Source organism: Carex rostrata, chromosome 5 (genome assembly GCF_964058835.1).
Source record: "Carex rostrata chromosome 5, lpCarRost1.2, whole genome shotgun sequence".
Taxonomy (NCBI): Eukaryota; Viridiplantae; Streptophyta; class Magnoliopsida; order Poales; family Cyperaceae; genus Carex; species Carex rostrata.
The window spans coordinates 12620596-12636344 of record NC_135922.1 but is presented as its reverse complement, the minus strand read 5'-3'; the positions used below and the strand labels follow the sequence as shown (position 1 = coordinate 12636344).

At 35.9% G+C, this 15749-nt stretch overlaps 1 protein-coding gene across 2 annotated transcripts; it reads left to right on the top strand.

Annotated features, from left to right (window-relative positions):
* The first annotated feature begins 1054 nt into the window (after window positions 1-1054).
* LOC144554476 (cell division control protein 48 homolog C-like) lies at window positions 1055-8200 on the top strand. Of its 2 annotated transcripts, none has more exons than XM_078302792.1 (12): window positions 1055-1300; window positions 1881-2643; window positions 3065-3428; window positions 3972-4191; window positions 4800-4952; window positions 5035-5151; window positions 5526-5630; window positions 5862-5927; window positions 6010-6074; window positions 6651-6852; window positions 7720-7851; window positions 7989-8200. In XM_078302792.1, the coding sequence occupies exons 2-12, from the start codon at window positions 2079-2081 to the stop codon at window positions 8043-8045; spliced, it is 2046 nt and encodes a 681-aa protein (XP_078158918.1). In that variant the 5' UTR covers window positions 1055-1300; window positions 1881-2078; the 3' UTR covers window positions 8046-8200. The 2 variants fall into 2 exon arrangements, with proteins under 2 accessions (XP_078158918.1, XP_078158919.1); XM_078302793.1 differs by having other exon boundaries at window positions 1860-2643.
* The last annotated feature ends 7549 nt before the right edge of the window (window positions 8201-15749 follow it).

Below are 15749 nucleotides of genomic sequence, written 5' to 3'. Positions count from 1 at the left end.
AAAAGAGAGAGAGAATAGGCAGATCATGATGAAGCTCGAAGATCCAAGGTGGATTGGAGAGGATCTTGCAATCTTCTCTTCTCCTCTTCTTCAAGCAAGCTCCAATCTCCTTCTTCTCTCTTGATCTCTGCTCTCTAAGTGATCTGAAATGTAAAGGGGGAAAAAGCTCCCGAAATTCTGGCATAGGACCTGCTTATATAGGCAACGGATCTGACTTGGGGCTTATCGGGTTGAATTTGAATTGGGCGGCAACAGTTGATGCGACTCGTATCAGGTAGATGCGACAAGCATCATCTGGTCTTCAAGAGAGGAGTGAGGGTCGCATCGCAGGTCTCTTTGGGCTTTGATGCGACCCGCATCATGGGTGATGCGACTCGCATCAGATCTTCCTGAAGTCTGCCATTCGCCTGATTTTGCCCGATTTCGCCTGATTTCTGCAAAATAAGAACCAAAACATAGCAGTACCACATTCTATGGATATTCAATGTAAAAAGACATCATTTGTTGGTTCAAAACATAGATTTTTGTATGGAAACAAGTCGAAATAATAGGTCTAATAATCGATCGGACCAATAAATCACCACTAAAATTCAAAATTAAGGAAGACAGCTGCCCCACTTGAACCGTGTCAGTAGTTGTATTATTGTCTTCGGTTTTTGAATATAATATATGGAACTAAATCTGCTGTGATTCTTCAGGAATCACAGAACCCTGCTATTTCAAATCCATACCTTCATTTATTTCGAAATTCGTGCACAGAAAATTACAGATTTTGAGATTTGTATATTTCATAAAATAAAGGATTGGATTTGGAAAAGCAGGGTCCTCTGATTCGTGAAGAATCACAGCAGATTTATTTCGATAATATATAAGATGCTGAAAAAATTGATCGCGTGGCATGATATTATCATATCAGTTTGCATGTCGTACCATTTTTTCTTTTTCCAAAAGTAGAGATGTGCGAATGTTGAAAAAATTGATCGTGTGACATGATATTATTAGACATGCCATTTTTGCTCTTTATCAAAAGTAGAGATTGCCCCGCAATTCTCAAACAGCCGCAGCCGCCGAAGGAATTGGTAAACCTAGACGGCTGACGAGAAACCAGATGAGACGCCAGAGAGAGATGGAAAAGAGAGGCCGCGGCAGAGGACTGTTGCTCTCCAACGGACCCCTTCTTCGACAGCGCATCGTCTAGTCGAAACTGAACACCTCTCTCGATGCAGAGTCAGTAGCATTGAGCCTCCGAAACCGTCACCCGGAGTATCGCCGCTATAAGCTTCAGCCATTCTCTCGTCAGGTTTTTTCAACATTTTTCTTCCTTTCTTCCTAGCATAGTACTCGTTTGGTTGAGAGATTAGTCATGATTTAATATGGATGAGAGTTGATATATTAATCGGTACTATGCAAGAAAGTTATCAAGAGAAATATTTTTCTGCGAGTCTGTTTGGGGTTTAGGGTTTGATGCTGGAGTTTAATCACAGTATTTCATTTTTATATTTAATTAAGTACAAGGTCTTTCATGGACCCCAATTTATCATAAAAGAAGCATAGAAAGTGCGTAAACCAAAACAGAGTTGTCCAATATGGTGTGGAGAGCACAATATAGTTTAGTTACTGAAAAAAAAATAAGGTTTTTAAATCATAATGCTAACCAAAATTTGTCTACAGTTCTCCCAGTTTGGCCCTTTTTATTGGCCAAAAATACATGTTCAGATCCTTATGTTGACTATCAAACTGAGTGATAAAAAGAAGAAAAATAAAAACCCCTTAGATCACAAGATAAAAAAGGAAAAACATAATTGCCTTTGTGTGCACATCTGAAATCTTATATTATCTTATTGTTATTATTTTTTTAGTTAAACAAATTCTCTCTCCAGGTCAGCGAAGTCCTAACATCCCTTCACCATCCTGCCCCCACTTCTGTCAATTCCCTCTATGATGCTTTGAACAGCGATTACACCGCCTCTCCTACCACCTCACACAAGCGCCAAATTTGTCGTCCCTCGCTCTCCATATCAGAATCTCGTCTCCTCCAGCTAGAATCTAACCATCTTCGTCGCAACTTCAGCGTCACTATGTCTGATGAAGAATCTGGTGGGTCCCAATACACCTCCACCTCAGAAGCCGATGATCCCAATCCTGAACCTGATTCTGATGTCACCAAATCCATTCTCAGAGACAGTTACCTAAGAAAATCAACACCAAAGCAACCGGTGAAAATAGTTCAGGATCGTCCACAACCACAGGTGTCGGATGAGTGTGCCACCATGGCCAAATCATCAGGGAAAAGCAGACGGGAGAATAATATGGAGATTGATGTGGCAACAGAAATGGCAACTAATAATAGGCCTGTTGGTGAGGGGTATAGTGGTAATAGTGGGGGACATGAAAGAATGGTGTGGCCGAGGTTTGCGGATTTGGGAGGGATGAATGGAGTGATAGAGGAGCTGAGGATGAAGGTGATCCTGCCCCTTCTACATCCTCGGTTGCTTAGTCATCTTGGCGTCAAGCCTTTGAAAGGGTTGTTATTGCATGGTCCACCTGGGTGTGGAAAGACTACTTTGGCTCATGCAATTGCAAATGAGACGGGAGTCCCATTTTATCAGATCTCTGCCCCAGAGGTCGTCTCTGGTGTTTCGGGTATGAAGTTAATTTTTTTTAGTTCTGGTAATTTTATGCTAATTGCACTTTCTTTTTTTGTCTCTCTACAGAGCTATTAGATTTCATTTTATTTCTAAAGAATGTTAATAGTTTTTAAAGAACTATAATGTAAGGCTTTGTTCCCTTTTTTCTTTGAAAGAGAAGGCGTGTAAGCTTTAATTGAAATGAGGATTGCTTTATTGATTTATAAATTCCCCTTACATGGGTGCTTATTCTTGAATGAAAACCCTAGAAAATTCTAATACTGTGCTTTGATGTCACAAAAGTAAATACTTGTGAGCATTTCTCAGAAACTTGATTAAGATGCTATGTTATAACTTATTTTGCTTACTTAAGCTGCAAATTATGAGCTGATCAACTCATTGCACAATTTTCATTTATTTGGATCCTTTCATATCAGGTGCCTCTGAAAAGAACATAAGAAGCTTATTTGAAAAGGCATACCGAACTGCACCTTCCATAATCTTCATAGACGAAATAGATGCCATTGGATCAAAGAGAGAGAACCTCCAGAGAGGGATGGAGCAACGAATCGTGACCCAGCTGATAACTTGCATGGACACGTTCCACCAGGCTGTGAAAGTTCAAAAACCAGACCTGTCACAGGATAAACCACCTGGTTATGTGCTTGTCATTGGAGCGACAAATAGACCTGATGCCGTTGACGAAGCACTTAGACGGGCAGGAAGGTTCAACAAGGAAATAGCACTGAGTGTACCAGATGAAGGTGCACGTGCAGAGATATTGTCCACGTTGACACAAGGGTAGGTCTTAAGAATCCATTTGGTAACCCAATTAAGCTCATTATCCTGTACCTCTTTTATGTTTTAGTATTTTGTAACAGATGGTAAGAGAATTGTGAATTAGTTGTGTTTGCGTCAATGTTGTTTACATATGGTAACTTTTATGTTCCTAGGATTTCAACTTTGTGACTTGGGGATGATATTTACTGCTATCATCTGTGATATTTACTATTTACTGCTATCAGCTGATAAGTGATAACTTGGCAATTGGCCAATCATGCATTAGGGCAAAAAAGAAGCATCTGTGGGATACAAGTTGATTAAGTCAGTGCTTGTCGAACAAGCTAGTTCATGCTGGATCAATCTCAGTCTGACCCACACACACACACACACACACACACACACATGTATATACATATATTGATATATATGTATATATATGCATATATATCTATATATGCAATTTCCATGCTGTATGTACTTGGACCAAACAAGATAGTTCATGCTGGTTCAAACTCACTCTGACCCCCATAAATTTATGTAATTGACACGCTGTTTGTACAGGGTGAGATTGGAGGGCAAATTTGACCTTATCAAGATTGCAAAATTAACACCTGGGTTTGTTGGTGCTGATCTGCAATCATTGGTGAACGAGGCCGGGAATCTGGCCATCAATAGGATATTTTATGAGAGACAATACAGGTTGAATCTGGGAGATTTGTGGACGCAACCTTGGGATGAAACTGAGTTGGAAAGCCTTAGCATCACTATGGCCGACTATGAGGTAATTTTTTTTTTGTTTCTTTTAATGCAGTGGTTCTTTATTTAGAAAATCATAAAAGAATGCCTAAATCAACTCTTCTTCATTGCTGATTGTCTCTTCTATATACAAATTATTTCTAAAGATTAATTTTGTGACCGTTTGAAAATTTAGATTGTTTTTTGAGGTGTTGTGAGCCTTATGAACACATGTCATTTTGATGAAGATTAGTTTCTTTTTTGGGACTTCCTTTTTCTGCTTTAGTATTGTGGTAATTTTCTTCATCTTACCCCTAAATGCTGCATGTTTTATATACCCTAAATATGGAGAAATATTTTTGTTTCGGCTTCGCTTCCAACAGCAAGGGAGTTTAGGTGCACATGACAGATGTTGATCAATCATCATACTTTCTTACTGGTAGTATACTCTGAGAGTGAAAAGACTTTTTGTTAAGCTTTTAATATGTTACAGTACATGTTACCATTCATGTAAGTAAGTTCAAGTGATATCGGCCCTTACCGATGATAAAAGATGTACAGTTACAAATACTGACAAAATCAATTTAGCGTACTGCTCAAGTTGTATCTGGATTTCTATCAGCTTAGCACTTGTTTTCTTTTATTATTTTTCAGGAAGCAGCTAAAATAATACAACCTTCTTTAAGAAGAGAAGGATTTACTTCAATACCTAATGTGACATGGAATGATGTGGGGGGGCTTAGTTTTATAAAAAATGTGTTCAATGAATGCATTGTTCAAAGAATAAAAATTCCTGAAATTCATGAGGTAGACTACTTTCTTTTTGTAAGAATGTTAAAGTTTTTCTTTGAACCGTTCTGACCATGTATTATTTGATGTGTTTTTCAAGAAAATGAGATTAAAATTTGAAGCAGGAGTTTTGCTTTTTGGCCCTCCTGGCTGTGGCAAAACCCTGATTGCTAAAGCAGTTGCAAATGAGGCAGGTGCTAATTTTATACACATAAAGGTACTATGAGTTTTTCATTTCTTATATTGAGGTTTTGTTCCTCCAGACATTTTCAGTTACTGGGTTTTACTTCATTTTGTTTGTGTGTGTGTGAGGGGGGGGGGGGGGGAGTTTAGTTGAATGATGGCTTTCATTCTTCCCATTAATTTTGGATATGCTTTAGCTCTTTCTTTCTTAAGGTACACATCAAAAGGCACACACTTCTACAAAATATCTAATCTTATATTGCTCTTTAAGATCCGTGCAGTACATTCTGATGCTTCCTGACAGTTCATATATTAGAACATGTTTCCTCATTTCTTGAAGATGTTTTTTGTTGTGCATTGTTTAAATTTTAAAATATGCTAGGATTCATCATTTTTTCTCTGTTTCAGGGCCCGGAGCTATTGAGTAAATATGTAGGTGAAAGCGAATCTGAAGTTAGAAAGTTATTTGTGCGTGCACGTACTAATTCCCCTTGCATTCTCTTCTTTGATGAGGTAATGTGTATATAGTTTTATATTACGGTAATATCAGAAAGACAGCACCGGACTGGTACAAAACTGAGCATAGTAGTTGCTATTCCTTGGCAACACACGTGTAGCATGAGAAAGTTAAAGCCATAGAATGCATGACAAGTATTTTCTTTCTATATAAAGCCATAGAATAGTAGGTACATTATTTTCCCGTTAATATTCCCAACAAATTTCATCTTTTGTTAATTTCTTCAGATAGATGCTCTTACTGCAAGGAGAGGCACAGAGGGAGGATTGGTAGCAGATCGTGTAGTGAACCAGGTATGCTTTGTGACACCTAAAATACTCTTTCATATGGGAGTTTAATTTGGTTATTTATTCATTTGTTTAATTTGGTTATCAGCTTCTGATAGAGATTCATGGGGCTGAGGACCGTCAAAGTGTTTTTGTTATTGGAGCCACCAACAGGTACGAGGTCCCACTTTAATTTGTTGTTACATCTGATAGGTGGTCGCATACACAGATTCGTCATACAACTACCAGACAAATTACATTTTTATTGAGTTGCTTTCAAAAACTAATGTTGATATCTGCTCTGATATTAGTTTAATGCGCAGAAATAGTATGAAGCATAACAAATTATCATATGGGAGTTTTTTTGTTAATAATTCCCAGACCCTGCTTCATGTCCTGTTCTTGCTAACATAAATTGATATAATGAACAAAATTGGCCACTTTTGACAGTAGGATGGATAGATACCTTTGTTTTCTTTTTTCATTTTTCCATTGTTTTGAAATAACCATCAGTTTTTAGCTATTTTGGGTTAGTTTACTTGTTTAAAAAGGTGATCTTTATCTGTATTCAATATATGGAGTGTAATGTGAAAATTAAAGACCTAAATCTTATTGCATAAAAGATTAAAATGGGTATTGTATTCCACAAAAATCCAACCTGTTAGCTAAGAATCATTCTTAGCTTTATATATCGTCATATGATAGGATAGAGGTGAAATCAATCTTAGCTTATATATTGTTGTATGACAGGATAGAGGTGATGGATCAGGCACTACTGAGGCCAGGAAGACTTGGAAAGATACTATATGTTCCACTTCCTAGTGCAGATGAGCGAGTGGCTATCATGAAGGCCCTTGCACGTGAGAGGCCCATTGATGCTGGTGTGGACCTTGATGCTCTGGCCCGAATGGAGCGGTGCAACAACCTATCGGGTGCAGACCTTGCCTCTCTGGTAAAATCTCTCTCCCTGTCTCCCTCACTGGGATGTCGATTTCTAAAATATATTTAGGCTCAGTGTACCTGTTCAGCTGGGCTCCTTAGAGCTCCTTAGACTCTTAATCCCCCTTAATTCCAACGAACAACCCTTCCTTAGAGAAGATTAAGCATCCCTCAATGTCAAAACTTAGGGCAGCCTTCCCTTCTCCTTAAGAATCAGCCCTCCTTAGGGTCTCCTTAGAGCTCAAAAAGGTCCTTTCTTTTATGATTCTACCCTCAGCTGAGGTGTTCCTTGAGCAACTTTTCATTATTTAATTGTTTTTCTGTCATTTCTTCTCTCTCCTTGAATGGTTTCCTAGGATCTCCTTAAGCCTCTTTTCCTTCTTCAAAGCTTTTATTCTTAATCAAGTTTGAGTCGGCTAGGAATGAAATTCAATCGGAATCAGCAACACAGGAACTTCCTAGGAGGTTACCCATCCTAGTACTACTACTGCCCAATTCGTGAGGGTTTCATTTCCATAAAGAAGTTTTTTTACTGCTGTCTCGCCAAACCTATCACGAACCCTTCTCATTTTTCCTGACTTGGCTTGGGATAGGCATGTGTATAAAACTACACAGGCGGAGTATACTATGATTTTTTTTTTTCATTTAAATGCTTATAGCTCATCTCAGACAAAAATTTAGTTCCAATTGCTTTATATTTTCCTAATTAAAACAAATCCATATCATTTTTAAATCCGGGTAAAATTTAAAAAAAAAAGGAGGAATGGGGCTATATCTATCTTGGCCAAAATCTAAAACCAGCATGACATATTATAATTATTGTTGTCCCTTTCTGTGTTTTTAGATTTTTTTTTTCCTTCTTTGTTTTTCTCGGTTTTAGGTGGATGAAGCAGCTAGGTTTGCAATACGAGAGAACTTGGCAAATGAAACCAGTATCTCATATGAATGGCCTATTAAGGCATCTCATTTTGAGCTTGCTTTATCTAAAATAACCCCATCTGTCACCAACGAGGTATGAACTTTGCTATTCTCTTTTCCAATTTTGCAGTGGGGATTTGATTCTTTTGTACTTGGTGTCCTGTTTGTTTCGTCTAGAATACCATGGTTGTTTTCTAATATTATCTGTATTTTTCCCTTTATTTTTTTCAGCAAAGAGAATACTACGAGGCCTTGTCAAACAATTATCAAGCTTACCATGATAGTTAACGTTATTTACATTGTATGGTTCATGCAGTTTAGTAATATGATTTCTGTATACAATGGTGTTTTCTATGTTATTTTTTATACTTTTGTCGTTATTTTTTTCAAAATGCTTCTTAACTAGGGTTGTTGAATTACATGCTTTTTATTTACATGCATAATTTCACGAGTAATAGTTTACTAACATGATATTTTGGCTACTGTTTTTTTTTTCGTGTATGAAACCGAAGAGAATGAGAGTATTCCTCTTCTCTCAGTCTATGAAAAAAAAGAAAAAAAAAAAAAAAAGCAGCGAAACTAAAGATCTGTGAATGCCAATCAAGAAGAAAAAAAAAAGTATAGAACGCATTCCCTCGCAGTCACTGGTGCTATCTGAATGCGCTTTTGATGTTTCTCTGTGATGTTCTAGGAATTCCTTTAGATAATACTATGTGATAAATGATGGTGTGTCGCTCTAATTATGTTGAGCAACTTGTTCAATGTGTTTATATTCCAGTCTGCCCTTGTCGGTGACCGACTCCTCTTTGAGAAGATTATTATACCGTTTACAGGCAAACTATTCAATTCAAGAAGCAATGAAAATAATTACTCATCAAAATCTTGTAGGATGTCAAATCTTACTACAATATTTTTCCTGGCTTTTAGAATTTTAAAAGACAGACCAACAAAAAATAATAAAAATATAAAAATGATTGAATATTAAATTTGGCCATTTCTTAAAAATTCAAAAAATAATAAAAATAATAAAAAATAGTAAAATTTAGTGTCCTACAATTTTCTAAATGCATAATACATTGTGCGATTTGACTCGACCTTTCAAACATGGGAAGTATAATTTGGATCATTTGTATTTCGAGTAGCATATAATTTCTTTATACACTCGGCTCTCTTTCTCCCTTCGTATACAATTATAGTATCAAAATTATAATTGTATATTACCGAAATGAATACTTTGTATTTTTGAATTATAAATGTAAGAACAACTGTAGCAATTATGGTGAGTAAAGCTCATACGTCTATAGAGTTATACAATAAGTATTCAAGTGATCACACATTATTTGTAGGAACCAAAACATTAGGATAGGATTCTGGTACCCAAATTCAGTCGAAACCTCAGCACATGAATTCAATATTTGACCAGACAGAAAATTACAAAGAAAACAAAAACCTCAGAAAAACAAATTTTCTTTTAATTAATTACTATATGTTCCTACAAAATTATAAGAGAACTGCATCCAAACATTTCATTATATATGCTGCAATGCTATCAATGATGCGTCCAAATGGTATGGTAAAAAGCTTCAGTACAACGATGTACTTTTTAAACCTTTAATATGTGTTTGAGTTGAATTGCAATTGCACAATTATATCAAAGTAGTATTTGAGGTATCGAACCGCAGGGAGTACGATAAAAAACTTAGTTTAAACTTTACTAATTAATTTCAGAAAATAAAGGAAAGTAAAGTGCAATAAAAGTAAATTGGGGGGGGGGGGGTTGTTCTAACAATTCCTAAATTTGGGTTCAATACCCGAATAGAGAGTTTTTAAAACAATAAGAGTAAATGAATGAGATTGGATTGCTTTCTAGATGAGAAGATCTAGGGGTCTTTGGTCTACATTCCCTTGCTAACTATATCTATTCGGTATTTGTTTAAGTTCATGTATGATTTGATGAGGTTTCTAACCTAATATGTCATTAAGGGTCACTTTCGTGAATTAATAACGTGTCTAAGTAATTCGGACTTCACGGTTAGGTCCTTCACCCTAGCTACTTAGACCATAAGCTCTTGTTAGTCTCTCCTCTCCTCAAATATTGATACTTCACGATTAAGTCCTTCATACCAATACCCGATTCGATTTGAGATGTCCTAATTAGGGTTTGCCTTCACGGTTAGGTTCTTCACCAAATTCCTAACCTTAATTTCTATAGTTCCGGCTTAGATTACAAATTGGTTACAATCCTAATCTAAACCTAGGGTATTTGCATTCATAATTGGTACTCTCCTCTCGTCCTAACTTCTTTGGATCCTTTGACAAAGAGATACTAAAGCGGGACTACAGTGATTTCAAGTACTAATTATGTAATTAACACAAATGATAAATCACAGAAATTAACATCAAATCCCAATAAAACAATCATAACAAAGACAAATAACCGAATAAGATACAATTAAACAAGTTCATGCATTGACCTAAACCCCTAGAGAGAGAACTACTCCCTCATGGAGAGATCCATTACAAAAATTGGCAAAGTAAGAAGAAATGAAATAAAGGAAGTAATTACACCCTTTAACAAATCAAAAACCTCTATCTTGCCGACTTCTTGCTCAGGAAACCCTTCTTCTCCTTGCTTGAAAGCTTTCCTTTTCTCCAGAATTTATCGCTAAGTATTGTGTATAGAGAGAGAATGAAAGAGGAAGGGATGATGTGAGAGAGATCCTTGAATGGAGAATAAACCCCCTCTTTTATAGCCAAGGATCATGCCCAATTAAAAGCCTAGGAAGTGGAGTTAGTGGGTGTTATAATTGGATTATTTCCCAGGATGCCTTGTCCATATTTGACTGTAAAACGCGTCCATGAAGTGCCAAAAATAGAAACCGCGTTGAAACTGTGTAAATTTGGCTTTCTGCGGCTCCAGTGCGGATGGATGATCCGCACTGCGGGTGGTCTCATCCGCATTGGCTATGAGTTTCCTTATTTAACTTCTGGGAATTAGTTGAATGCGGATTACAGTGCGGATGGCTCATCCACACTGCGGGTGGTTTCTGCTTTCCTGAAGGTCCTGAAATCGGCCAAGTATTGAGTGCGGCTGGGCTCATCCGCACTGCGGATGGAAGTTCATCCGCACTAGGCTCGGACTTTTTCCTGCGCAGCACTTGAATGTTGGAAATGCGGCTAAGTACTCAGTGCGGCTGCTCTGATCCGCACTGCGGGTGATTTGATCCGCACTGGAGGGTATTTTCGTCATTTTTCATCATTTCCTACAATAAAAATCCAAACAACCGCAGTAGCTTGATTCTAGGTGTATTTAAATCACTTTATATTAAAAATACAAGATATTTAAGGTCTTTTTATGATAAAATCTAGATCAAATGTGTATATAATTTATGCTTATCAATCAACACCGATATATCTTTTCTGCGTTCACAGTAAGGAAAAAAGGGCATAATTAGAGTTTGGAGATGTCACGTTTGACACAGTGACACCACCTACAACACCAATAGATATAGCTTGCCATTAGCGCCATTTATTAGGGGTAAACCATCATCCACACTTGTTTTTTTGACATGTCACTTCATAGATCAGAGAAAGAAAACTTTCTTACTTGGTTGTTTAGAACATGGATCACGGCAATGTATGGGAAGCATCCAACAACTACAATTACAGATCAGCATCCAACAAGCTTAGGAAGGTTCTTCCAAATATCATACATAGGTGTCGTCAATGGCATGTGCTCAGAAAAGCAATGGAGCATTTTCTGTGATTAACCGTAGCTTGACATTATTGAATTTGGAGAAAGCTTGGATAGCCATGTTGGACAAGTCTGAGGTTAATGACAACAACCATCTAAAGATAATGTATCAAAAAAGTGCATAATGAGTTTTGTAGTGATAGAACAACTATCTCCTTGTAGAGTTGAAGCCAGTCCATGTTATTAACTTTGATTTTATCTGATATTTTATTCTAATAAATCTGTTTAATTAGTTGAATTATTGTAATACAATATTTACTTTTGATATAGCTAAACAAAGATCGATGTATTTGATCTACTGTATTTTCATGACTAGTATATTTTGGATATATAGCATGTTAAATATAAAAAGATCATGCAAATTTTATTGTCCATTCTTAGTAGTTTAGTCATGCAAATTTGTCTTTGAAACAATAATAATTGTGTTTATACAATCAATCATGTTAGATTGTAGTTACTTTTATAGAATTCTGTGATCATACTTATTGAATTTAAAATCGAAAAAAGTACTTATCACATAAATCAAGTTTTCATCATTTGTTGTATGCATGACATTTTCTCATAAGAAAGATGTTACAAGTTTTCTTTCCAAATTTGCATAATATTGCCTTTTTTGTTTGTCCCATTTACTAAATGTAGATTGATCACTTTACATATTATTGGAATAGTTTTTACTATGACTATCTTAATTTTTGGACTTTGTTTTGAAAACAAAATACTATATAAAAGAATGCAGCATAAAATAATATCTACAAATTTTGAAAATGATCACAATATAAAGTATCTTAATATCATATATTGAATTAGATATACCCACACATTGATAAATATTTATTAACAAAAAGTTAAATAATTTTCAACAATATAAAAAGTTAATAATAATCAATGAATCATCGAACAACTGAATATATACTTGATTACTAACTTGCCTTGAAACACAACCATCTCTATAAAGTATTAATATATGTGATTTCAGAACTTTACTAAATCTCTAATTTCGGAAAAACAATTACTATTGTGGATCAACCCATTTAACTAATTGATGTATAAATTAATTAGGAATATTTTTTCGGAGTTTGTTCTAGAAAAAAAATATCTTATTAAGAAAGAATTTTTAAATTGAGACAAACAAATAGAACTCAACATAATATGTATATAGAAGTTGACTAATATCAAAACGTTTGCACTACAGTTCTCGTGCAACCGAGTCATTTTCGGATTTTTAAAGACTAAATGATCGATCTAAACCGTTAGATGTGATCTTTATATTAAAATATTCTTGGAGACCAAATTTTACATTTTTTGGAATTTTTTACTATTTATTAAGCCACTTTGAAGATCGCTCATTCAACGGTGCCTTCTGGTTTTACTGTTTGGTTAAGCCACCGTTGGATCAACGATTTTCAAAGTGGCTTAATAAATAGTAAAAAAATTCCAAAAAAAATGTAAAATTTGGTTTCCAAGCACATTTTAATATAAAGATCAAATCTAACGGTTTGGATCGATCATTTGGACTTTAAAAATCCGAAAACGACTTGGTTGCACGGCAACCATCGTGCAAACGTTTTTATATTAGCCAACCCCTCTCTCTCTATATATACATACACACACACACACACACACACACACACACACATATATATATATAGAGATGGGCTACGGTGAGTTGCGAAGTAAAGCGACTATTTTACTTCACGCTCATATTTTGCAATTTTAAAGTTCAAAACGTCGATCCGAACCGTTCATCTTGTTTTCCATATTGAAATGTGCTTGGAGACCAAATTTTACATTTTTTGGAATTTTTTTACTATTTATTAAGTAATTTTGAAAGTCGCTGATCTGATGGTCCAGAAAATTTTACTGTTTTTTTACTGTTCACAGCAAAACAGCAATTTAAAAAAATGCTTAATAAATAGTAAAACAATTCCAAAAAATGTAAAATTTGGTCTCCAAGCACATTTCAATATGGATTAAACATCTAACGGTTCAGATCGATCGTTTGGACTTTCAAAATAAAAATACGGCGTGAAGTAGAAACGCGTTTTACTTCGCAACTCACCGTAGCCCATCTCTCTCTCTCTCTCTCTCTCTATATATATATATATATATAGTGAATAATGTGCATTCGTATGCATATGGGCCGATATGCATACGGTTCAAATTTGAGTTTTCAAAATCCTAACGGTCGATCCGAATCGTTCATCTTGTTCTCCATATTAATATGTGCTTGGTGAGCAAATTTTACATTTTTCTGAATTTATTTACTATTTATTAAGCCACTTTGAAAATTGTTGATTCAACGGTGGCTTAACAAAACAGTAAAATCAGCAGCCACCGTTGGATCAACAATTTTCAAAGTGGCTTAATAAATAGTAAAGAAATTCAGAAAAATGTAAAATTTGGTCTCCAAGCACATATTAATATGGAGAACAAGATGAACGGTTCGGATCGACCGTTAGGATTTTGAAAACTCAAATTTGACCGTATGCATATCGGCCCATATGCATACGAATGCACATTAGTCACTCTCTCTCTCTCTCTCTCTCTCTCTCTCTATATATATATAGTAAAATGTTGGCTTTTGGAGCTCTCGACTTGTCCGTTTGACTAGATTTACAAAACATACATAAATTGCATTTTACAGTTTTCCTTCTTGAGAATTTGTGCAGGGTCATGACAACTGAAGATTCAATAAATACACATTAATGATGAATTAATGAACTGCAATATAACATCAAGGATGTAGTCGTGAAGCACATGATTTGGATAGCAGAAGAATTAACTCAAGATTAAGGACAATTAATATGTAAAATTGGTAAAATAAGCTTGAGACGTACCTAAGTGAGGCCTACCGTTGCAACGGTCCAGAAACCATTACAAAGAAATAAATAAAATCCCTAGATGTGCTGCACCAGTTTAAATCGATCAGAACCGATGCCCAACGGTTGATGAGTCAGAGACTTCCGTCATGAGGACCGTCACAACGGTTCTCAACTGTTGCACTCCAAACCAGCTCGAATTATCCTACCGTTGTAACGGTCCCTGTACCGTTACAACGGTCCCTGTACCGTTACAACGGTTAGCACCAGTTACTTCCTTTTTCTTAGCTCTCTATAAATAGAAGCTATACCAAGGTTTGGAGTATTACTCTAGCCGCCCCCAACTTCAATAATTTGTATTATCAGATCTAGAGAAAGCCGTTGTTGCTTATGCACTTAAACTTTAATACTCACAATCAATCTCAAGTTTATTCAATCAATCTCAAGTTTATTCAATCAATTCAACAACTCCTAGAGTAATCCTGCGTGATCAAATCAATTACTACTTCGAGCCTTGTGCTCATCTTGCAATCCTTGAATCCTCGCGAATCAGATTCTCCTTTGAGCCTTTATGCTCATGTTCGGGCCGTGTGACTTCCTAGAAGATTGTAAGGGCTCACTAGTTTTACTTTGTATTCTTTTCTAATTGGGTAAAAAAGGAGCGCCATCTCAAAGGTTGCGGGCCCCGGATACATAGGCGTTAGTACCGAACTACGTAAACAACTCTCATGTCAAGTGTTTATAAACTCTACTATTTACTTTATTTATTTTATATTTTAGTTTAGGATAAAGTTATTCTAGTTTCCGCCAAGAATAACTTATAAACACACTAGAACTTTATTACTTAGATTAAAAATTTAAAAATGCCTTATTCACCTCCCTCTAAGTGCCTTGGGGACCAACAAAAAATGCTAATATGCTACGCGTAGCATAGAAGGTCTCCATCCAATGGCTTAATATTTGAGTTTTCAAAATTCTAACGGTCGATCCGAACCGTTCAACATGATCTCCATATGAATATGTACTTACAAAACAACAAATTTTACATTTTTTAGAATTTTTTTACTATTTTTTAGATAGGTAGAAAATCACTTAATGATCTTATAAGATGCTAGTAGCGTCGGAGGTATTGCCGAATCTCTAAAGATAACCTCGTTTCCTCTGTTTCCACACATGCCACAGCACCGCCATGAATTTTCTTGCCCGCTCCTGCTTTCCTCTTGCCCCTCCCATTCCCGTACGTGAGGAAAGAAGTCATGTTTGCATAACAAAGTCTTCCCTTGTCAACAAAGTCTCACCACTTCGAGCTTGTACCCGATTTCAGACTTGGGTTGCATACGTGCAATGACACAACAAATGTAAAGTTGTGTCCATTAAACATCAGGGAATTTTACAAAATTACCTATTTCTAAAAAAAAT

What these genes read in the sequence shown, in the direction of transcription:
- LOC144554476 (XM_078302792.1), top strand. Translation starts at nt 2,079, where the DNA reads ATGTCTGATGAAGAATCTGGTGGGTCCCAATACACCTCCACCTCAGAA. An exon ending in GGTCGTCTCTGGTGTTTCGG is followed by an intron (nt 2,644 to 3,064) that starts GTATGAAGTTAA and finishes CTTTCATATCAG; the next exon opens with GTGCCTCTGAAAAGAACATA. An exon ending in GTTATTGGAGCCACCAACAG is followed by an intron (nt 6,075 to 6,650) that starts GTACGAGGTCCC and finishes GTTGTATGACAG; the next exon opens with GATAGAGGTGATGGATCAGG.